Source organism: Zonotrichia albicollis, chromosome 29, assembly GCF_047830755.1.
Source record: "Zonotrichia albicollis isolate bZonAlb1 chromosome 29, bZonAlb1.hap1, whole genome shotgun sequence".
NCBI classification, from domain to species: Eukaryota; Metazoa; Chordata; class Aves; order Passeriformes; family Passerellidae; genus Zonotrichia; species Zonotrichia albicollis.
In genome coordinates, this window is record NC_133847.1 from 1,677,614 (window position 1) to 1,700,277 (window position 22,664).

The 22,664-nt window shown below is 63.5% G+C and overlaps 3 protein-coding genes across 6 annotated transcripts; 2 read left to right on the plus strand and 1 right to left on the minus strand.

Moving 5' to 3' along the window:
* The first annotated feature begins 133 nt into the window (after positions 1 to 133).
* Positions 134 to 2,880, plus strand: LOC102061680 (complexin-3). Its single transcript, XM_014272156.3, has 3 exons — positions 134 to 922; positions 1,546 to 1,633; positions 1,938 to 2,880. Exons 1-3 carry the CDS (start codon positions 768 to 770, stop codon positions 2,151 to 2,153), a joined length of 459 nt encoding a protein of 152 aa, XP_014127631.1. The 5' UTR covers positions 134 to 767; the 3' UTR covers positions 2,154 to 2,880.
* Positions 2,881 to 10,185: 7,305 nt separating this feature from the next.
* Positions 10,186 to 13,139, plus strand: RAX2 (retina and anterior neural fold homeobox 2). Its single transcript, XM_005494236.2, has 2 exons — positions 10,186 to 10,433; positions 12,310 to 13,139. Exons 1-2 carry the CDS (start codon positions 10,191 to 10,193, stop codon positions 12,751 to 12,753), a joined length of 687 nt encoding a protein of 228 aa, XP_005494293.2. The 5' UTR covers positions 10,186 to 10,190; the 3' UTR covers positions 12,754 to 13,139.
* A 1,798-nt stretch (positions 13,140 to 14,937) lies between these two features.
* LOC102074006 (mucosa-associated lymphoid tissue lymphoma translocation protein 1) lies at positions 14,938 to 22,406 on the minus strand. 4 transcript variants are annotated; one of them, XM_026797577.2, is made up of 18 exons: positions 22,321 to 22,393; positions 22,137 to 22,220; positions 21,281 to 21,422; positions 20,641 to 20,807; positions 20,006 to 20,136; positions 19,771 to 19,918; positions 19,271 to 19,449; positions 19,064 to 19,160; positions 18,871 to 18,918; positions 18,741 to 18,776; positions 18,165 to 18,368; positions 17,836 to 18,013; positions 17,471 to 17,545; positions 16,914 to 17,041; positions 16,699 to 16,845; positions 16,306 to 16,463; positions 16,082 to 16,216; positions 14,940 to 15,995 (listed from the first exon to the last, which is right to left on the minus strand). In XM_026797577.2, the coding sequence occupies exons 3-18, from the start codon at positions 21,415 to 21,417 to the stop codon at positions 15,741 to 15,743; spliced, it is 2,223 nt and encodes a 740-aa protein (XP_026653378.2). In that variant the 5' UTR covers positions 21,418 to 21,422; positions 22,137 to 22,220; positions 22,321 to 22,393; the 3' UTR covers positions 14,940 to 15,740. The 4 variants fall into 4 exon arrangements, with proteins under 4 accessions (XP_074384932.1, XP_074384931.1, XP_026653378.2 ...); XM_074528831.1 differs by having other exon boundaries at positions 14,938 to 15,992; positions 22,137 to 22,405; XM_074528830.1 differs by lacking the exon at positions 22,137 to 22,220 and having other exon boundaries at positions 14,939 to 15,995; positions 22,275 to 22,406.
* Positions 22,407 to 22,664: the final 258 nt, after the last annotated feature.

Below are 22,664 nucleotides of genomic sequence, written 5' to 3' on the forward strand. Positions count from 1 at the left end.
TGGAGTGAAATTAGGCCTATCTCTCACTTGGGGCCTGACAAAGTCCAGTGAAAGGCTTTGGGGGGGCCAGGAGCTCTGGCCCTTGGAACCCCCCCTGCCATGCAGCCCCTCTCCCATCGGGGCTCTGTGCAGCAGGGGATTATGCTTTAATCAGAGCCTGTATGGGAATTGCTTTCCTATAGATTACAGGCACGGGGCACATCCGCAGGCGTGGGGAGCCCCCGGCCCCGCAGGCTGCCGAGCAATCTCGGTCTCGGTGGAGCAGGGATTAGCGGGGGCACAGGGTGGGTGTGCCCCGCCACCGCCTCATCTGCTGCCACTCCTCTGACCCTCGGCTGGGCTTTTTCGGCTAATCCTCTTGTGTCTCCTCCGTGCTGACTTCCTGCACCCCCAATCCCATGCCTGAGTGCATGGTTCTGGGTGCCCACGGCATGGGGCTCTCCCCAGGGCTTGCCATGGCCCCATGGGTGCTGACCCAATTTTGGACCCATGTATTGGGGGTATTTCAGCCTGACCCGGTGTATGCTGCAGTTCAGTTCAGTGACTCCTGATGAAGGCAGCACTTGCTGTCCCCCAGCACTCCACTGTCCCCTGCAAGCACCCTTGGGTGCAGCAAAGGGAAGGTCCTTCCACCCTGGCTGTGCCTTCCCCTCCTAATGCCTTAATCCGCCCCTGATCCGCGGTGCCCCTGGGGCTGGGCCCACTGACCTTGCGGGCACTGGGACCCGGTGGGCACCTCGGGGCAGGAGCTGCCACCGCCACCCACCATGGCCTCCTTCTTCACGGCCACCCTGAAGAGCTTCCAGGGGGGCAAGGACGAGTCCGCCAAGGGGGCCCCCAAGGATGAGAAGGCGGCAGCGCTGCCCAGCACCATGGCCCGCGAGGAGTTTGAAGAGTACCAGCGGCAGCTGCTGGAGGAGAAGTAAGGCCTTGCCGGGGCTGAGCGGGTCACGAGGGTCCCCCAACACCCCAGAATCAGGATTTGATTCTGTGGGCTTTCCCCAGGGTGGCAGAGCACAGGGACAGTGAGGCAGCTGGGGCAAGAGACAGTGCAGAGCAGGTGCCCTCAGCATGTGTCCCCCACAGCATGGGGGGGTCCATGGAGGTGCTGGCACAGGGCTGTGACAGCACCTTTGTGCACCACAGGTGACAAGGGGAACCCCCAGGTGTCAGAGCCCCGGGATGGCTCCAGTCCAGCACCCGTGGAGCCCAGGGTTTGGGGTCAGCTTGGGATTGGATTCAGGTCCCACCTCCCTAGGACTGGGCACTGTGGGAAGCCAGCAGCTCAGCACCAGGGAGATGAGAGGCTGCAGGAGGAGTGAATCCCTGCAATGGGCGCCTTCATCAACCACCTCTGAATCTGCGTGCTGAGCTGCATGGACAGGATGTGGCTCCTGCTCCCAGATCCCCACTTTAACCCTCTTGTGGGTCTCAGACCTTCTCCCTCCTGCCCCAGACCTGCTCTGCAGGAGGAGCAGGGTGACCGGGGTGGGGTGGTCCTGGGAGGCTCAGTGAGGAGGGGTGATGGTGTGGCACCTGCTGCAGGATCGAGCGGGACAAGGCGTTTGCACAGAGGAAGGCAGAACGGGCCACGGTGCGGATGCACCTGCGGGACAAGTACCACCTGGCCCAGGTAAGAGCCAACCTGTCTGCGGGCCCGGGGCTTCCCCTTGACCCTACATCGCCCGAACAGCTCCAGGCCCACGGCTGCCGTGCTCCCCTGGGCCGGAGGGATTCCTGAAGGGGGCAGCAGACGGCCACTGTCTCTGTCTATCTGCCGCCCACTGTCCACCCAGCGTCCGAGTGTGGCACTGGGCAGTCCTGGAATCCCGCCGTGTCCCCGGCCCCCTGGGACTGGCCGTTCTCTGTCCCGGGGTGGGCCCCGGGGTGGGCCCCGCGTCTGTCCCCACCCGACGGCCTCTCCCACCCGCATTCAGGACGAGCGGGACGACGCCCAGGTGCACGTGGCCGGAGGGGCGGTGGAGCTGCCGCCGGACCTGGCAGCCATGGTGCACAGCGAGGAGGAGGAGGAGGATGGCAGCGCCGGGGCCTTCGCCTTCCTGGCGAAGCTGCGGCAGGTGGAGCTGCCGGCGCTGCGGGAGCGCGCCCTGGGCGGCGTGGAGCAGGTGCGGGACAAGTGCGCCCTGATGTAGCAGCGCTGCAGGAGCCATCGGCAGCCTCTGTGCCCGGGAGCCGCGGCATGCCGAGCTCTGGGTGCCTTCACTTGGGGTACGGGTCCCAATACTCATGTTAGGCGTGGGTTTTCTTCCCCAAAGCCATTCGCAGTTGCTTTGCCAGGGTGTGCAGGGGTGCAGAACGCCTGGGTGTGCTCAGGTCCCTCTCGTGGTGCTCTTGGTGTGAGCCCCCACATGGGGCAGGTCCCTGACCCCCCTGACCAGCCCTGGCACCGTGCACCGTTTGGCTCAATAAATACAGCATTGCCGGCACCATTCCTGTCCTGCCACATCCCGCACCCACACAGTCCCTGTCCTGCTGGGTGAGGGAACACGATGACAGCGCTGGAGCCGGGCTGCTCCGTGTCCTGTGAGCCACCAACCAGCCCGGGACGCTTGGCCACTGGGTCCTGCCCCCCCTCTGCAGCAGCCCTCACTGGGACCCCGTGATCCCCCTGGCCACCCTTGGGGACAGCCCCGGAGCGGGCGTGGAGCATTTACTCCGTGCTGGAGCATCCCCTCGGCTGGGCCGGGGTGCCCGGCTGCTCCTGCCCCGCCGGGCTCTGTCCTGGGCGCTCGGCAGCAGCGCTGGCTTAAATGCGGCCGCGCCGGAAGGCCGGGGGCTGCTGAGATCACTAATACCTGCCTATTTTAGCGAGCTGTAATCTTCCTGAGTCGCCTGTCCCCAAGGACTAAGCTCACTGAACCCGTGTAAAATGTTGGTCCAGCGCTGGCCCCAGCGGCACCTCCCGCCGGAGCCGGAGCCGCCGGGAATCACGCTGTGTGTGCATGAAAGGAAGGACGCGCTGAGCCGCCTCCATCCTCCCCACGCCGCTGCCATCTGCTCCGGAAAGGCTGCCGGGCCGGCCCTGCCCGGGCTGCCCACGGCCGGATCCGGCGCAGGTGGGCCCGGAGCTGCCCCCGAGCCCAGCGCTGCAGCAGAGCCAGGGCTGAGGAGCGGGAGCTCAGAGAGAAGGGAGCACACCCTGCACACACGGGGTGCCCATTCCCCCGGAACCGCTCCCGGTGCCAGCCCAGGGGCTGCCGGAGCATCCCGGGGAGCGTGAGACAGGCTGCGCCTGACACCGGGGACCCTCGGGATGTTCGGTGGCCCCGCTGTCCCTGCTGACTTCATCATCCCTGCTGTCTCTGCCATCATCCTCATCCCCGGTCACCAGCTTTTCTTCAGAACTCAGGAAATCTCCCTTGAGGCACAAACCCCACCTGTGGGATGGGACCGTCTGTGCCACAGCAGTCCCTCGCCAGGATCCTGGCCGGGCGGCAGCAGCTGTGGCACCCGGCACAACGCTGATCCCACCCCACATCGCCACCAAGTGCCAGCTGCTGGGATGGTGGCACTGAGGTCCCCAACGAGCTCTGCAAGCACCACCTCAGTCCTCCATCCCCGTTCCACACCAGGGTCCCATCCTGCTCTGCCGGGCAGCCCTCTCCCAGTGCTCCCAGTGGGGCTGCATGGGGACTCCCAGCGCCAGCTGGGATTCGGGTCAGGACCCTCCGCCAGGTCTCCTTGGCTAATCGTCCTCCCCCCGCCCTCCCCATGCTGCCACCTGCCTCCCGCCCAGCACCCTTTTGGGTCACCCCTGCTGCCTCCCCGCCTGCCAAAGGCCTCTTAATGAACTAAAAAAGTGATAAATCCCCGGCCGAGCTGGTCACGTGAGGCCGGTGGCCCCCGGCCGCCCCCCGGGCCGACCCCCGCCCCCGGCCCCACCGCCCCGGTAAGCTGACGCAGCGTCTCTAAGCGTTAGCAGCTTTGCGCGCTAATAGGATTAGGGAGGTTTAAAACTGTCATTTGAGTGAACTAAACCCCCTGATACTCTGCATTGCACCTTCTTAACCAATTTGCCTTCAATTAGGGTAATTGGGAAACTAGCAAAGAAGTATAGCATTAATATTTTAAAGTGATGAAGCGATTACGGGCCTTGGACAAGGAAGCAAATCAATTTGCTATCTGCTCCTAAAAGGCAATTATAATCATTTGGCAAATCAGCCTGCTGCCTCCCCCCGGGCGAGGCAACACCTTGTGTGTGCCGGCAGGGCACACAGAGCGCCGGGCCGGGCAGCTGGGCAGCCCCCGACCCCAAACCGGGCACCCTGGGCACCCTGGGCACCTCCCCGCCGCAAACTCGGCACCCTGGGCACCTCCCCGCACCCGAACTGGGCACCCTGGGCACCTCCCCGCACCCCCGGGCCAGGGGGGCACCCCGGGAAACCTGCCGGGGGCCACCAGTGTGGGGCACACGCTCTTGCACTCGGCACAGTGGCCAGCATGGGCATCGGGAGAATGGGGTCTGGTTTGCACCCCTGCCCAAAACATCACCCCTGCCCCACCCATCACCTCTGCCCCACTCATCACCCCGGCCCCACACATGGCCCTGCCCTACACGTGGCCCTGCCCCACACATGGCCCTGCCCGGGGCTGTCCCCACAGCTCCCTCTGTCCCCTGCCCTCCTGCAGTGCTGCTGGCCCTGCAGTGTTCCCCCACCCCCGGGGGCTGCAGGACCTGCCTGTGCAGGTTGTGCCATCCCTGGGGTGTGGCCTTGCCGTGCCCAGGGCAGTGCCAGCCTGTCCCTGCCGTGGTGGCACACTGTCCCCAGGGTAGTGGCATGCCATTCCCAACACAACATCACATGTCCCCAAAGAGCTGTGAGACAGGGCAGGTAAAGCCTCTCAACCCCAGTGGGGGACAATGGGGTAGCCTCAGGGCCCACACCAGGACACAGAGGGGCTGTGGGGTCTTGCCAGGAGCAGCTCTGGTGGGGAGGGCACAGCAGCACCTGGCACAGTCCAAAACCCCCACAGTGACATTTGCCATGCGAAAGGGGAAGTGCGGCGAGGAGGAAGGGAGTGGGAGGAAGCCGAGACAGGCCCGGGGGTGGCGGCGGCTGCAGGTGGCAGGAAGATGGTTTTGGGAGAAAGTAAAAGTGGGCAAAGAAAGAAAAGGGCAAAATGCACCCCACATGATGGGGCTGCGGGCAGCACCAAGCACATCCCCCCGCAGAGCCCAGGACTCCCACCATGATGTTTCCATCGTTCCTTGGGGCCCAGGGGCAGCAGTGGGAGTGCGGAGGAGAAGAATGGTGGCCCTGCCCCTCAGCCTGGCTGCCTTTGTCCCACGCCCCCTTAGGCCAGGGCCCATGGGGCACCCCCAGGGATTGTGCCCTTGGCTGGATCCCACAGCTGGTCCCCACAGGGTGTTCCCATGCCTGGGCCCAGTGCTCAGTCCCATGTCCATGAATCATCCCAGGCCTGGTCCCATGGGCACTGCCCCATGGCTGCTCCCCACACTCCTGCCTGGTCCCTTCCTCTGGTCCCCGTGAGCGTTCCCTGCCTGATCCTCATACCAGGTCCCCAAGGCTGTTCCAGGGGCCTGGTCTCTATGACTGGTCCCTACACCTGGGCCCACAGCCAGACCCCAGAGCAGCTCCCCAGGCCGTGTCCGCACCCTGGGGCCTCACGCTGGACCCCGTGCCTGGTCCCCATCCCTGTCCCCACACCTGTCCCCGTCTCTGCTCCCCACACGGGCAGGGCTCTGCAGGCAGTGTCATGGGAGCCACAGGGCCACCCACGCTGTCACAGGGCCACCCCCAGCTCGCCATCCCTGTCCAGGGGGGACAGCACCCATCTCTGCAGCATCCCCATCCCACCGAGGCTTGGGGCATCTGCCCTGGACCCCATCCCTGGGGCAGAGGCTCCGCAGCCCAAGGAAATCCTGCCCCCTCCCCCTCCATCCTTTCTTCTCCGCTCCCCCTGTTTCTAATTCTTTCTCCTCGCCCGTAATGAGGGGATTACACGGCAAACTCCAGCAGGACGCCTTTGTGGGGAGACAATCCGAGTGGGGAAGGCAGTTCGGGGCTTTGTCCGCCACTGCCCCCCCGGACCCGTGCTGGGGGGACATTTAGAGCAATTACTTGTCCAGAAAGTAACTGTCAATCATTCTTAAAGGGGAAGGCCTCCAATTAATAACCTCGTCTTAATCCTTTGGACTCATTTCCAATCTGCGGTGCCTTGGTGACATCTGCAACACTAAATAAAGATTCTCCCGAGCCTTAGCACGGCGGTTCTGTGACAAATAAGAAGACTAGAGGCAACTTTGGCTGCCAAAGCTGCGAGATTGGTGAGGTTGAGCCGCTTGTTTGGTTCCCGGGAGGGACCAGCAAAGTTAAATACTCCTGGAAAAGCCGAGTTGGGCCCAGCAGGTAACGCCGTTTTTTTCCAATTCGGGACAAAGCGCCGAGGGAAGATGCTGAGAAAGGGAGTGGGTGTCCCCAGGGTGTGCCTGGGGTTGGTGTTGGGGACGGGGCTGGCACCGTTCCCTGGGGACTCGGGAGCGGATGGGGCGCCCGCCAGTGTCACTCGCCCCGAGTCACACAGGGCCAGGGCCAGGAGCCACCCGGGCTCCACCACCCATCCCTGGCAGCTCGAGCCCAGGGAGCCAAATCCTGGCACCCAGGTGGGCTCCCAAAGGCACAGAATGGGGTCCCAGTGGAAGGTGGGGCTGTCCCTGCACTGTCTCTTCCACATCCCCTGCTGACAGGAGAGGCCACCTGTCCTCACCGATGCTTTGCAGTGCTCAGGAAGTGAGAGGTTTTAAAGTGAGGGGTTTTGCCCACTTTGACCAGGGCTCAATGTCATTTTTGTTGGTTTTTTTGGGTGTCTTTACCAGCAGCTATTCCCTCCCCCTAGCTAGCAGCCCCCACAGGAAAACCATGGGCTGGAGCATCGAGGAGAGGGGGAAAAGAACTCCCCGGAGGTATTGGGTCCTTATGGTTCCCAGCACAGTTTTGCGGCTTAAGAGCTTAAACCCAAAAATTGCTGCTAGCATGACAGAGGCTGCAGGAAGATGTTCTTTGGGAGCCAGAGTTCAGCAGTTCCCCCCGCCCCAGCTCAGGGTGGCCTGTTTCCAGGCAGGATTCCCAAAACACTGGTGGCAAAGGCTTGAGAGTCCTGAGGCCAGTCCCTGGAGGATGGGGGAAATGGGGTGCTTGGTTGCTGCTGATGTCCCCCCAGGTGTGTAATGGCTCCCCGTACCCCACTCAGGGACATTCTGTGCCCCCCAGCCAGGCTGAGGCAGATTTGGGGGGGTCCCGCCCTCGCCCCCATCCCGCAGGGTCCGGGGGTGCTGCTCTGCTGCTGGGTCACTGCTGCTCCAGTGTTCTGCTGCTCAGCTCCGCTCCCTGGTCAGGGTTTGCTGCTCCTGGGAAGTTTTTGCCTCTGTTGCTTTCTGATGGGGTCAGGGGGTGAACCATGGGGCTCTGTCTCTGCACCTTAGCCCTGTCCCCCACCAGTGCCCCTCTTCTTCTCCCGCTTGCCCCATCTTATTCCCAGCCCCCCCAGCCTCTCTCACTCATTCCCCAGTGCCCATCTCACCCATTCCCATTGCCCCAGCTCCTTCCAGCTCCCCCCCAGCTCTGGCTCCCCCCATTGCTCCGTGGGACCGTGGGACATGGCTGTGCAGGGCAGATGGGGATCCTGGTGGGGTGCTGGGTGCCTTGGGGGTGTCTGTGCCCCAGGAGGGTGCTCAGCTCCCCTCTCTCCTCTCCTTGCAGGTGTGGAGCTGCGCAAATGAGAAGCAGGTGAGTGAGAGCAGGATGTCATTGGGGGACCCCATCCCTTCCCTGTCCCCCCAGTCCCAGAACATGCTGTGATTCTCACACAGTGACCACAGGGCCCCTGCTCCCCCCCGCCCCCCTGCCCCCCACCACTGCCTTGGGGCACCCCAGGGTGCAGCACCCAACACCCCTGCCCTGACTTGTGGCTCCCCTGAGACTGCCGGGCTGGACCCAGAGCCCCTGGGGCTACAGACACCCTGTCAGGGTGGGCCTGCAGCTCCCAAAGGCACACACACCCTGCAGCTCCCAAAGGCACACAGACCCTGTGCTGCACACCCAGCACACCCTGCACACACACCCTGCTGCACTCCCAAAGGCACACAGACCCTGCTGCACACCCAAAGGCACACCCACCCTGTGCTGCACTCCCTGCACACTCTGCACTCCCTGCACACTCTGCACTCCCTGCACACTCTGCACTCCCCACACTCTATGCACTCCCTGCACACCCTGCACTCCCTGCACACACAGCCCCTGGGCATGCACTGGTTCCACTGGACACACTGCCCACAGCACACACCCACAGCAGCACCAGGCACAGGCTGCTCGTGCTGGCTGCACTGCACAGACACAGCACACGCTGGGCAGGCACTGCACATTGCCACACACAGGCACACAATGCATGTGCTGCACTGCATGGTGTGTGCCACAGGCTCTGCAGGTGCCTCTGCTGCCTGTGCCATGTGCACTGCACACACTGCACACACTGTGCACACACCCTGCACACACTCTGCACACACACTGCACACGCTGCAAATACTGCACACACTGTGCACACATACTGCACACACTGCACACACTGCACACACACCGCACACACTGTGCACACACCCTGCACACACTGTGCACACATACTGCACACACTGCACACACTGCTCACACTGTGCACACACCCTGCACACACTGCTCACACTGTAGACTGGGTGCCCACAGCCCCTGTGCCCACAGGCTGTGCATGCTCCACACACACTGTGCTCCCTGCACACCCAAAGTGCTGTGCACACCCTGCATGAGCACTGTGCACACACACTGTGCCCTGTGTGCAGCAGTGCAGACACTGCACAGCACGTGCTGCATGCATGGCACAGAGGCATTGCTCCCTGGCACTGCTCCTGAGTGCTGCAAACCACCCTGCACACCCCTATCCCTGCACACCCCCATCCCTGCACACCCCTGTCCCTGCACACCCCCATATCTGCACACCCCCATCCCTGCACACCCCCATCCCTGCACACCCCCATCCCCATCCCTGCACACCCCCATCCCTGCACAGCCCCATCCCCACACGTGCACATCCACACTCTGCATTGCTGCACACCTTCCATCGCATGCCCAGCCCAGCCTTTCCCCCCGGACACCGGTGCCTCACTGGGAGCCTCCCTGAGCCCCCCTGGGCCCTGCCCAGGGTGTGTGTACCTGTGCCCAGGTACAGGCACAGCTGCAGCTGCTGCAGGCACACAGTGCACAGCCCCACTGCACACACAGCACCCCACACACACACCCTGTGTGCGCAGCCTGGGCAACACCCGACACCCAGCCCCTGCTTGCTGCCCTCTAGGACCCTCAATGTCCCCTCCCAGCATGAACTCATTCTCCTTTCCCCTCCCCACTCCCCTTGAGGCATGAGGTGAGCCTTGGCCGGCAGGTGTGGGCAATGCAGTGACTTCCCCTTGCCCCAGGATTACAGTTTTCGGCCCCATTTCCATGTCTGCTGACATCCTCACGGTGGAAAGAGACCCTTAATCCCCTGCAAATACTGCAGGAAGATTTCAGATGCCGGATAAAAAGCTTAAAGATGAAACGTTGTGAGGGTTGAAAATGCTTATAAGCGTCACCCAAACGTTATTAGCTGGGGGACAGCGCCGGGTCACGCCCGCCCAGCCTCGGGACTGACACTGGGTCCCCCAACGTTCCAGGGCCAGCCTGCTCCATGGAAGAGGCTGGACAAAGGAGCTGGGGAGGAAGGAGGGAATTAACCCAGGCTTGGTCCCCTCCAGGCCAGGGCAGAGAGAGATCAGGTTGGCTCTCACTGATGGCACTTCCATAAATCCTCCATTTCAGAGGAAATCTGACTTTTAGCACCAGCGGGTTCAGTGGCCCGGTGGGATCTGACAGCAGAGCCAAGTATGAGGCATCCCTTGGATTCTGGGTCAGTCCCCAGGACCCCGGGTCAGTCGCCGGGACTGTGGACCAGCCCCCAGGACACCACAGCCCTGCGATCCTCTGCTGTGGCAGAGAGGATTATGCCTTTGCATAACCTGTTCTAGGGCCACCCTACCTTCCCATCCCTCCTTTGCCCTGTCCGTCCATCCCTGGGCTGGGACACGTGCGGGGCCCAAAGCCCCCAGGCCCCTCTGACTCTGCGCTGTCCCCCCAGGTGCCACCATGTTCCTCAATAAGTGCGAGGGGGACCTGGGGGAGCTGCGGAAGCCGGGGGACGGCGAGAGCTCCCCGCCGGCCGCCGCCGAGGAGGAGCAGCCCAAGAAGAAGCACCGGCGGAACCGCACCACCTTCACCACGTACCAGCTGCACGAGCTGGAGCGCGCCTTCGAGAAGTCGCACTACCCCGACGTGTACAGCCGCGAGGAGCTGGCCATGAAGGTCAACCTGCCGGAGGTCCGCGTGCAGGTAGGGAGGGCAGCACCCCTGCACCCCGGACCTGCCCCTGAGCCGGGGCACGGGGACCCCAAGGTGATGGAGAGCTCCTCAGAGCCAGCTCTAGTGCCAGTGCCTCCCTCCGTGCCTCAGTTTCCCCACAGCTCGATACGGGAGTGGCATCTCTGCAGAGCCAGCTGCTCCTGACAAAGCCAGGCAAAGGGTTTAAAGGCTGAGCCTTGTTCCTCCCTGGGGTCCCATTCTGACTTACAAGGTCTCAGCTGGGCCCATGGGCCAGAGGCTCCAACAGGACACAGAGATGGTTTTCAGAAATCTTTCCCCCTTCTGGTGCTGGCTGCTCCCATCCCTCCTGCTGCTCGCATGGGAAAGTGGCCAAAAAACCCACCTAGGCTGATTGTGGCTCCTTCCAGGTTTTTGGGCTGGGAAAGCACAAGATCCTCATGGATTTGAGGGTTTTAAGATTGTTGGAGCAGGCAGATTGGCAAGGCAGTGGGACTGGGGAGGTTTTGTTCCTTAGGCTGCAGCAAAAGACTCATGGGGGGACACCAGAGCCTGGGAAGAGCCTGGGGTCCCACCAGTCTTCTCCCCACCTTTCCTGGACTGACAGGGTGAGATCAGGGAGGGAGAAAGGGTCAAGGAGCTGAATGAAGCCACTGTGAATGAAAGCAGTAGCCCCCAAACAAATGAACTGAATTCCCCAGGCCTCAGCCCCAGTGAAGACAACGCAGCCTTTTTTGTGGGGGTCCAAACCATAAAGACACCTCTGCTGAGCTCTCTGAGCAACAACTGGTTTCACAGAACCACAGAATCATTCAGGTTGGAAAAGCGCTCTGAGTCCATTGAGTCCAACTGCTCCCCCAGCACTGCCAAGGCCACCACCAGTCCATGTCCCCAAGTGCCACATCCACACATCTTTGAAGTCCCTCCATGAATGAGGACTCCACCACTGCCCTAAGGAAGAAATTTCCACTAATCTCCAACCTAACCCTCCCCTAGTGCAGCTTGAGGCTGTTTCCTCCTGTGCCCCCCTCGCTCCCTGGGAGCAGAGCCTGACCCTCCCCAGCTGCCCCTCCTGTCAGGAGCTGTGCAGAGCCACAAGGTCCCTCCTGAGCCTCCTTTTCTCCAGGCTGAGCCCCCTCAGCTTCCTCAGCTGCTCCTCATCCGACTTGTGCTCCAGCCCTTTCTCCAGCTCCGTTCCCTTCTCTGGACGTGCAGTTTGCACCAGTGCAGCCCAGTGTCCCCAACAGCCATGAGCAGCCCGTGGAACCCTCCCCTTTCCCACCCAGCCATTCATCTTTCCTCCCCTTTGCCTCCTGCAGCAGACCCCTGTGCCCTGTACTGCTCTGGGGACGTGGGGACCAGCTCTTTAATGAGCAGTTCCCACGGGGCCAGACGTCCCCACTGGATTTGGGTCGCCAGTCCCTGTCGTTCCTGCTGGGTTTTGGCACAACTGTGACTGTTTAACTTATGAAAGCTGTGACCAAGGGGCTGGGAAGGTCGGATAACATTGTCCCATGGACTGCTGGGAATCTGCAGGGCCGGGCTGCACGTTCCCACGGAGCCAAAGGGGCTCTGTGCTTACACCTCTCCCTTCCACACCCTGGAGATGTCCTTGGTCTCTGGGGCTTGTGGGAGAGGTCTGGCAGAGTTGCTGGGGTTGCTGGAGCCCTGTAGGACAGCCCTTGTGGGATGGAACACCCAAACGGCACAGCCCCACCTCGAGCACTTCCCGTGGGACACCCACAGGGGATACAGCACAAAGGGGACCCTGCCTGGGGCAGAGGCACTGGGCAGAGGCAGGGGGCACCCTGTGTGGGACACGGCGTGTGGGGCACTCTGCAAGGGCCCAGCTGGGCACAGTGAGCTCACCTTGGCTCTCACCCCGCAGGTCTGGTTCCAGAACCGACGAGCCAAGTGGAGGAGGCAGGAGAAGATGGAGGCCAGTTCCATGAAGCTCCACGACACCCCTGTGCTCTCCTTCAACCGGCCCCCCATGACCCCCAACGTGGGGCCCATGAGCAACTCCCTGCCACTCGACCCATGGCTGACGTCCCCCATCTCCAGTGCCACCACGGTTCACAGCATCCCCGGCTTCATGGGAGCCCCCCAGGCCCTGCAGCCCCCCTATGCTGGGCACTCCTTCCTCAACACGCCCCCGCCGATGGCGCAGGGCATGCAGCCCATGGCCCCCGCACCCTACCAGTGCAGCACCCCCTTTGTGGACAAGTACCCGCTGGAGGAGGTGGACCAGAGGAGCTCCAGCATCGCCTCGCTCCGCATGAAAGCCAAGGAGCACATTCAGACCATTGACAAGACCTGGCAGCCCATTTGATGAACGGTCCCCTCCGAGCTCCCCGGCCGCCACTCCTGCCCCCGGCGCTGGCGGGCGAGGGAGGACAGCGGGTGCTCAGCAGGACCAAGCTGGCACCGGGCAGGGATGCCAGGCTGCCTCTTCCCCACACTGACCCAGCACCAGCAGTGCCAGGGGAGCGAGTCGGGTGCTGGCAGGGCCCCACGGCTGGGGGAAGCACTCCAGGAGAGCTCCTTTGCCTCTCTGAGGCATCAAGATCAACTGAGGACCTGGCTGAAGCTCAGGCATCCCACTGTGCCAGCGGGCCACCCACCACATGCCAGTTGGACACCTCCTTTCTCCACACCCCCTCCCCTTTCCATTATTATTAATTTTTTTTTAATGCTGCAGATTTAAACAAAAGTGAACAGAAAGCTCTAGTTTTGTAGGGAGTACTTGGGGGGATGTTTTAGCGGTGTTGGGGCACGCTGTGGTCGTGCCAGATGTGCCGAGAGCACGGGTGTATTGTGAGTAAAGAGATGAGCTGGACGGCTGCTGCTGGCTGGAGTTGGAGCTGCGGGGCCGCGGTCGGGCCGTGCCCTCCTCAGCTCGGTGTGGCTGCCGAGCCTCTGCCAGAACGGAGCTTTCCCTGGGGGCACCATCCCTGGGCACCCTCCTGTCCTGCTCCCAAACCTCTGCCAGAACGGAGCTTTCCCGCGGGCTCCATCACTGAGCACCCTCCTGCCCTGGTCCCTCGGGATGCTGCAGGCAGGGCTGGGCCAGCTCCAGGCACAGGTGACCTGGGATTGGCTTGTGCTGCTCCATGGCCTCAACAGTCCCAGGTCCCCTGCTGGACTGTCCCTTGGGGGCTGTGCCCCCCGCCCCAACACTCCCAGAGGTGCCAGAGGGCTGCTGGAATTGTGCTGGGGGGAGGATGGGCAGCAGTGGGACCCCCGAGACCCTGGTGAGAGGAGGGGGTCGGCTGTGAGCCCTGGGCTCACCACAACAGGGTTCTGGGGGGACACCACACCTGGCTTATCCCTTGCCAGTGTTCCCTGCCAGGGGGGAGCTGGGGGTGGTGACAAGGTGCCGTGTCCTCAGGGGTCCCCAGAGTGCAGCTCTGTCCCATCTGCCCACCCGCTGGAGCTCGGGGCACAGCCAGAGGCACCCTCACCCTCACCGATGGCAAAAGCCAGCATGGCCCCAGCATACCGCTGAGCCCACAGCGGCTCTGAGGTGCTAAGCACAGCTGGGACAGCAAGACAGGGGAGTTTACGAGTGGGTGCCCGGGGTCCCTGGGATGCCCTGAGTGTCCAGGGTTCCTGGGGTGCCCCAGTCCCTGGAGGAGCCAAACAAAGGACAACCCAAAGCTTTTCCCCAGAAAATCTTCTCACTCCGGACCTGACCAGAGTCCCCGTTGGGGGCTGGCTGGGGCAGCCTCATCCCGACCGCGTCCCCCCTGCCCAGAGCCCACTCAGCGCCCCCAGCCCGGGGTCTCACCCGATCCAAACCCCCCGGGCCGGGCTCTGACGCCTGCAGAGCCCCGGGGTCGGGCGGCTGTGCCCGGGATGCCAGCGGGCCAGGCGAGGCACTGACCCCGGCGAGACCCTGCTCCTTGTGCCCCGTCCCCCGGCTGCTGCTGCTCGTCTGTTTCGTTAGCGACAATTAAACCTTTAACAACCCATTAAACGCATAATCGATGCTCCCCGGCTCCTCGGCCCAGCTAATGGGGCGAAGCGCCCCGGCCGAGGCGAGCTCCGGCCGGCAGATAATGAAGCAACGGCTGCGGAAGTAATGGGGTTTGATCCGGGGGACGGGACGCGCTCAATGGGGGCTGCGCTTTTCACATGACATAATTGCCGAGGCTGGCGCCAGCCCGGGGCACCCCTCGGCCTCCCGAGCGCCAACAAAGGCCGGCTGGCGCTGGGAGCGGCAGCGCCGCACCCCCGGCCCGTTTGATCGGAGCCGTAATTGGGGCGAGGGTGCTCCGGCAGCGCCGCCCGGCAGCGCGGAGGGGCCCGGCGGGAGCATGGATGGATGGATGGATAGATGCGCCTCCCCATCCTCGGGGCTGGGGGCTGTGTGAGTGATGGAAATGAGCTGTTTTCCTTGGGGTGGCTCGGGGGATGTCGGGGTACCCGCACTCGGTACCCCCCTTCCCTCCCGTGGGTGCGCCCGGTGCTGCGCTGCATCTCCTGCGGGAACGGGCGAGATTTCTGACCGCAAAAATGCCATTTAAACGCAGGGAGGACGCAGAAGCACCGAGCCGCCTGGCCGGACCACTTTATTGGTGCTTTCCCCGGCGGACACCCACTGGAGCCTGCCCCAGCATGCAGGAGTTTGTGTGGGAACAATTTAAGCAAAAAGGAATTTTTTTTCCCTTCGATCCCAATCCTGTCCTGAAATCGCTCACTGCCCAGATGGGGCCGGTTCCTGGGGCTGTACTGCGAGGAGTGGGTGCTGCTGGCAGTGCTGGAGGTACCAGGGGATGCTCCCACCCCCTCGTGGCCGAGCAGGAGCCCTCCCGCTCCCACCCCGGTAATCTCCTCCCGCGGGATTTGCCCCTAAGCTGCTTATTTCTCTCTATTTCTCCCAGGCCTGAACGAACCTAGCCCTGCCCCGGCACGACGCCTCGAGCCTGCTGAGCCGTGGTCTCTGGCACTCTGCCCCTGCACTGCCTGGTGGTGGCCTGACATGTGGGGCTGGCACTGCCCAGGGACGTGGGACTGACACTGCCCAGGGATGTGAGGGTGGCATTGCCATGCCCAGGGATATGGGACTGGCACTGCCCAGGGATGCGGGGCTGGCACTGCCCAGGGATGTAAGGGTGGCATTGCCATGCCAGGGATGTGCAGCTGAGGCCCACAGTCCCCGCTGTGCTGTGCTGTGAGACCTGCACCCCTTGGCTGAGGCCAGGATGGAGCCCAGCCTCTGTGCATGTCACCTGCACCCCGTCCATGCCCCGGCCCCCAGCAGGACAGGCACGGTGCCAGGGGGCTGCGGTGACGGGGTGGCACCTCACTGTCCCTCTACAGAGTGTGGGAGCCGGGGCCCTCGGGGCTCAGGTTCTCCTCGGGGGTGTTGACCCACGAGCTCTCCCCCACACCCCAGCTCCCGGGGGCAGAGGGGCACAGGGGGCTGTGGGCTGGGGAGGGGGGCGCTGCCCACTGCAGGTTGAGCTTGGCGATGAGCGGCCGCCCCACATTCACCCGCTGCCGCTCCTCCACAAAGTCATCCATGCCCTGGTAGCGGTACTGCAGGCACACGGTGAAGGCCAGCTCCTGCTGCAGGGACAGCAGCACCGTGGGCTCCTGCCCTGGCACGGCCATGGTCACGCCGTGCCCCCGACACCGCTCGCCATGGCTCTTACCCGCAGCTTCTGCAAGCCACAGACCCGGCTGTAGAGGCAGCAGGAGGGGCAGCCGAGGCTCCAGACGGGTGCCAGTGGGCTGCCCAGCTCCTCTGGGCTCTCCTTGTTGGTGCACTTGAGGTCCACATCCAGCTCCTGCCATGACAGCACTCACGTGAAGACCACCACAGCTTCCCCCCGTTCCCCAGCGTTGCCCTGGTGGGGGCTTTGGCAGCTGCTCCCACCTCGGGAATATCAGTGAGCCGGGCCTCACACTTGGTGATGTCCTTGGGGGCAGCCACCACACGCGTGTAGATGATCATAATGTTGGAGAACTCGGCAGCAAAGCCCAGCTGGACGGTGACACCGCAGTCAAAGCAGAGGTGCCGGCTCTCCGGCAGCACTGGGGAGGGGACAGGGAGCACAGGGCTGGCACCTGCAGGGGCTCAAGGCTCGAGCTGTGCCCACAGGTGAGGCGGCCACTGGGTCACCCCAGAGCAGGGCTGCTGTTGTTGCTGTCTCCAGGCTGGTGGCTGTGTGCCAGCTGTTTCTCCTCCAGGTGGGAGGAACCCAGCAGGTGTTGTTCACAGCCTCTCTCTGCTCCTGATGCCAGCTTGGGACAGGCTCCCATGACTCACCGTGAGCCTTGGCCCACTGCAGGTTCCTGGCAGAGGACTCGTCCTGGCCCGGGGGGCGGATGGGGTCTGTCAGCGCCCGTCTCTCTGAGAGGTTGCTGCGGAGCTCCAGGGCCTGCCGGCCCCGCGTGATCTCCAGAGTGCCCATGTCTGCAGGGGCACAGGGGGTTGACAGGGGCCCCCAGGGGTGTCACTGTTCCCCACTGCTCCTCACTCACCCTCGGCCACCTTGTCCAGCAGCACCGTGATCTTCTCATCCTCCAGCAGCCAGCGCTTGAGGAAGGTGACGAAGATGCCGTTGGAGAGCTCACCCTGGCTCAGCTCATAGGCTTCAGCATCTGCACACCTGCGGGGACAGGGCAGTGGCTGGATCTGTCATGGGGTCTGGCACTCCCTGGGAATTGGCCCCCAACAGGATGACAGCCCTAAGGAAGCCAGAGCTGGGTGCCCAGCACTCTTCCTGTTCCTATCACACCATCTGGCCACTGTGTTTGGGACAGGAGAGAATGGCCAGATCCTGGATGCTCAAAGCATCACCAGCCCAAACCCCTGTGCTCTGGAGGAGTCTTGGGGCTTCATGCCAGCAGGTGCTGCCCAAAGCCAAGCAGTGCCATGGGCACCTCCCTGCCCTGTGAGGGACTGGCAGCTGCTGCTTGCCCAACCTCTCCAGCATCAAGGGTGGAGGGATGCAGCCGTGGGGGTCTGAGCCCCTGAGCTGGGCAGGGAGACTCAGCCCCACTCTGCCTGTGCCAGGGGATGGTGGGAGGGGACCCACGTGGCATAGCCAAAGACGATGTTGGCCGTGACCTCCAGCGCCCCAACCTGCGGGATGATGTCATCATTGAGGTTCCTGCAAGAGAAGAGAAGCTGGACAGAGTGAGAACCTGTTCCCCTCCCAAAACCCACCCCAAAGCACACCAGACCTTGAGGGCTGCTCTGTACCCCTCTGCCCGCCCACTACAGCGTTTGCTAGCTCACAGGGGCAGTGAAGTCTTGGGGCATTTAGACAAAGACAATGGGTTTAGATGGGACCCTGGGTGTGCCCTGCTACCTGCCCCCAGGAGCCACCACCACCAGGTCCCTGTGCTGGCTCTCCCTGAGCGGCAGCTTGTCCCCAGGTGGGTGGCAGGGCTGGGTCACCTCTTGCGGCACATGTCAAGCAGGAAGATGTTGAGGCCGGTGCGGCGCTGCTGCATCTCCTGCAGCACCCGCTGCACGCACAGGCAGTGCTCTGACGTGTAGGCGCTGGGCGCGTCGATGGGCACCATGAAGCTGTTGCCAAAATTTTCATAGCCGTGCCCGGCGTAGTAGAGCAAACCTGCTGGGGAAACAGAGGGCAGGTGACATGGTGACATCCATCCTCTGACCTGCCAGCACCTGCTTCTTGCCTGGGCGCACCCCAAGACTCCACCAGCATAAAACCCTCAGCTCCCCCGGGGCTGGAGCCACCCTGGCGGGTGCTGTCGCACCGTAGACGCCCTTGTCAAGGAGGAGGAGGAACTCATCGACAGCCATCTGCATCTCAGCCTTGCGCAGGTCCAGCAGGGACACCACCTTGAAGTTGAGCTGGCACAGGAGGGCACCGAGGGCGTGAACATCCACGATGGGCGCCTGCAGCTGCTTGTGGTGCAGGTAGTGCATGTTGCCAATCAGCAGCGCCACTTTGTCTGTGGCTGCAAGGACAGGAGAGGGAGGTGTTGTTACAGAGTGGGACACACCTGCCCTCCATGCTGCCCACAGAGGTGACACCCAGCTCTGGCCAGCATCACAGTCCCTGGGTACCAAGGTACCCTATGGCATCCCTGGCTCACTGATCCCTGAACCCTCAGTTTATGGGTAAGGGCTAGGGTTGGGGATTTGGGTTGAGGGTTAAGGTGCTGATCTGCTCTCCTAATTCGAGTTGGGGCTGGGATGCTGTTTCACTCTTCCAGTATGCTGCATCCAAAGCATTCCTGGCCTAGTAAAGCCTTATGAGGTGACAGTGATGACATTGGCTACAGTCAGAGTCCCCCAGGGCCACCAGCCCCTCCTGGGCAGGCTCTTACCATACAGCTGTCCAGGGCTGCCATGCTCTAGGGAGCCTGGGAAGAGAGAAATGCCGTGCCATGGTCCTTCAGTGCCAGGGGAGCGTGGCAGGCAGAGCAGCACAGACCTGTCTGCTCTGCTCCCACCTACCTCCATCCCCCTCCTGCCAGGAGCCTCCAGAGGTGAAGAGCCGTGGGCCTGTGGCAGAGGGGATGTCAGGAACCCTGTGCATGACATCACCTCCCAGCATGGGCTGCAGTCCCCCCAAAAACTGTGCAGCCATGAGGGCTTTGCTGGGAACAGAGCAGGTGGGGGGTCACAGAGGTTTTTCTGGGGCCCTCACCAATCTCCACGTCCACCTCCTGGCTCCACACCTCGTGGAAGAGGTTGAACACGTGGCAGGAGTAGCTGCCCCGCTCGGCCGTTGTCACCAGCTTCACCTGCCAGCAGGGCAGAGCGGGAGGCTGGGGCAGTGTGCCAGACCACGCTGCACTGTGCCACACTGTGCCATGCTGTACCATGCCATGCCGTGCCAGAGGTCCCTCCATACCTGGAGCAGGGGTGCCTGTGCCCCTTCCACGGGGCGCCGGTTCCTGAACCACTGGTACTGGGGCGGGGGGTTGCCAATGGCTCTGCACTCCAGGGCCAGCGTGTCCCCCTCGGCCAGGCGGCACGGCCGCGGCTGCCGCAGGATCTGCAGCCCTGCCATGCTCGGGCAGTAGCCACTGCCTGGGCAAGGGAAGGGGGGGAAATCAGGCACCCAGCCATGGAAGCACTCAGCAGCACTGCTCCAGGCCTCAGGTTCTGCAGCCACAGGCCCTGGCACCCATGGATGGCGTGAGGCAGCAGGCATGAGGAGGGCATGTGACTCCTCTGTGGGCACCGTCACCCCAGCAAGCCCAGAGACCTTCACAGCTGAGCCAGGGCCTTACATGGCAAATGATACCCCATCCCTGTCCTGATGGGGCAAGAGGTGCCCTGCAGGAGATGTCCCAATCAGGCAAGTGGTGTCCCATCGCTGACAGCCCAGGGACAGAGATCAAGACCCACCTGAGCTGGGGCTGCTGCTCTTCTCCACCTGCACGTGAGCCCACCTGGAGAAGGTGAATGTGGCCCCACAGTTCACCCGGCAGATGTACCACTGGCCCGCAGGAGTGGCTGTGTCAATCACCAGCTCTGGGGATGTGGCTCCAGGCACCTACAGGACAGGAGGAGGCCAAGGAGTAAAGTGCTCCCTCACCCGTGCGGGTCCCTCACCACAGCCAGGGTGTGGGGCCCTGCTCACCTCCTGCCTCCCACAGAACCACTGGTACATGAGCCCTGGCGGGCCAGTTGCACAGCAGGTCAGGGACACCTGTGTCCCCTCCGCCACCACCTGCGACTCTGGCTGCACCGTGATGCGAATGCCATCCTGGACTGTGGGAGAGGAGAGACCGGCCTGGGCTGGCTGAGTGCCCTGTCCTGCATCACCCCATACCATCCAGTCCCATCCTATCTTGCCCCACTCCCATCCACCACAGATTCTCCTCTCCCAGCCCAGCCCATCCTATCACATCGCACACCTCTGTCCTGTCCCAGCCATCTCATCCCACCTTGTCCCATTGGCATATTCAGTGCTATCCCATCTGCACATCTCATCTTGTTTCAGCCTATCCCATCCCACTCTGCTCTATCCTACCCCGCCGTATCCCATCCTATCCCATGCTGTCCAAATATGTCCTGTCCCATCCAATCAGACCACATCCCATCCTATCTCATCCTGTTGCACCTATCCCACCCCACCCTGCCTGCCCAGCACCTCACAACCAGAGCAAGACCCCCAACAGGAATTGCTGTTCTTCACCCCCATGCCCATTTCCTCTTGCTGAGCCCCTGCCCCCGGTGCTCCCGCGCACCCCCGGTCCCTCTGTCCGTCCGTACCGGCGGAGCTGAGCACCCGGCAGGCCTGTTCGTGCCCCATGCGCTCCAGGCAGCCCAGCAGGTAGCGCAGGGTGCAGTCGCGCTCGGCCAGGAGCTGCAGCAGGCACTGCGTGGGGCTGCCGCGGGGCTCCAGCACCTTCAGCGAGCACATCTCCAGCTCCTCCACGCTGCGAGCGCCCGCAGCCGTCAGAGCCACAGCCCCAGCCCCAGCCCTGGCCATAGCCCTGGCCACAGCCCCAACCCCAAACACAGCCCCGGCCCCAGTCCCAAGCACAGCCCCGGGCCCAGCCCCAGCCACGGCCCCAGCCCCGGCCCCGGCCCCGGCCCCAGCCACAGCCCCAGCCACAGCCCCAAGTACAGCCCCAGCCCCGGCCCCGGCTCCAGGCCCAGCCCCGGCCCCGGCCCCAACCCCAAGCACAGCCCCGGGCCCAGCCCCAAGCACAGCCGCAGGCCCAGCCCCAGCCACGGCCCCAGCCCCAGTCCCGGCCCCGGCCCCGGCCCCGGCCCAGCCTTCTCCCTCGGGGCGGATGGAGCCCAGCCCGGGGGGAACCGACCCGTGCGCCCCCGCTGAGCCCCGGCAGAGCTGTGCCCACGGTGACCCGGTCGGAGACAGCCTCCGGCACGGCTCCCCCAGCCCTACCTGCACCTGAAGCGTTTCTCGGCCCCAGCCAGCTCGGCCAGCTTGCGCCAGCCCCGGCCGGCGTTATCCAGCAGCTCACATAGCCGGGCCACCACGTCATCGCCCAGCGAGCCGATGGGCATGCTCCAGTCCCCCATCGCTCCTGGGGACGCCGAGGGGACCAGCTGTCAGTGGGTGGGTGACGGGGTGCCAGGTCCCCGTGCCCCACGGGAGCCTTCTGGGCACAGGGTGACTCAGGGGAGAGCAATGAGATCCCTGGTGCCAGGAGCCTGAGGAGGTGCTGGGACCTGGCAGCGCTGCTGGATCTGGCCGCCGGCAGGCAGTCAGGAGTGACACATTGCCACTCTGCCAGCTGGGTGGCACAGGGGACGCCACTCACCCCCCTAGCCTTGGGCAGGGAGCCAGGGCACTTTAGCCTGGCCCCAGGAAAGGGACCTTCATGGAATGGGGTCCACAGAACTAGAAGGAGGGGATAGCCCCCATCACCTTCCCCATCCTTTCAGGTGACACAGAGGATGGGGCCCCAGTACCCCTCTTCTTCTGGCAGAGGCCCCAGTGGGGCAGCAGCAGCCCCCCCTTGCTGTCACCAGGCCTCTGCATGGTGTCACCAGGCCTCTGCATGGTGGCCCTGGAGCCACCAGCAGGGGCCTAAGAGGGGTCAACATAAGGTACATGGGGGTCTTAGGACTGGGACCCAGCTCAGCTTGCCCTGAATTCTGGGAAAGGTTTGTGTGACACGAACCATCTGGACAGGGCAGTTCCCTCCCCCTCCCCTCAGGTCCCTTCCCAAGAACCCACCCCAGAAGGACCCTTGTCCCCAGGACTGTGGTGCCCAGAGCAGCTGGGTGACACTCACCCCAAGCAGGGGGCTCCAAGGCAGTGGACAGGGACCCAGGTGCTCCGTCTGCTCACCTGCTGCTGGATTTGGGATCTGGACACACTGGGGGTGGTGAGGGAAGGGTGGGCTGCAGGCCTGGCAGGGATGGGTACTCACCACAGGGTATGGCTGAGCCCCATCAGCTCCCAGGCTGTGCACTGACCCCACACAGAGGTTCAGCCCAAAATCTCCCCCAAAATCGCCCCCGCGCTGCAGCACAGCACTTCTGCTTCCTTCCCTCTTCCTTCCTGTTGTGCAGCACGTGGGCGCAGAGCTGCCACCCCCCGCCCACAGCCCCGGGGGAGCTGGCACGGCCCCGTCACAGGGCACAGCCTGTCATAGGGCACAGCCTGTCACACAGCCTGTCATAGGGCACAGCCTGTCATAGGGCACAGCCTGTCACAGGGCACCTGGGCCACCGCCAGGCCAGGTAGAGGCTGCACTGTCCCTTCCTCACTGCAGGAACCCACAGGCACCCCTTTTCCCCAGAGCCAAACTCGAGCCCAG

Coding starts and splice junctions, on each gene's coding strand:
- LOC102061680 (XM_014272156.3), top strand. CDS start 768: ATGGCCTCCTTCTTCACGGCCACCCTGAAGAGCTTCCAGGGGGGCAAG. Junction 923..1,545: donor CGGCAGCTGCTGGAGGAGAA/GTAAGGCCTTGC, acceptor CACCTGCTGCAG/GATCGAGCGGGACAAGGCGT. Junction 1,634..1,937: donor ACAAGTACCACCTGGCCCAG/GTAAGAGCCAAC, acceptor ACCCGCATTCAG/GACGAGCGGGACGACGCCCA.
- RAX2 (XM_005494236.2), top strand. CDS start 10,191: ATGTTCCTCAATAAGTGCGAGGGGGACCTGGGGGAGCTGCGGAAGCCG. Junction 10,434..12,309: donor TGCCGGAGGTCCGCGTGCAG/GTAGGGAGGGCA, acceptor CTCACCCCGCAG/GTCTGGTTCCAGAACCGACG.
- LOC102074006 (XM_074528830.1), bottom strand. CDS start 21,417: ATGGGGGACTGGAGCATGCCCATCGGCTCGCTGGGCGATGACGTGGTG. Junction 18,777..18,870: donor CTGGCAGGAGGGGGATGGAG/GTAGGTGGGAGC, acceptor CTCTCTTCCCAG/GCTCCCTAGAGCATGGCAGC. Junction 16,846..16,913: donor GCTGGACAAGGTGGCCGAGG/GTGAGTGAGGAG, acceptor GTGCCCCTGCAG/ACATGGGCACTCTGGAGATC.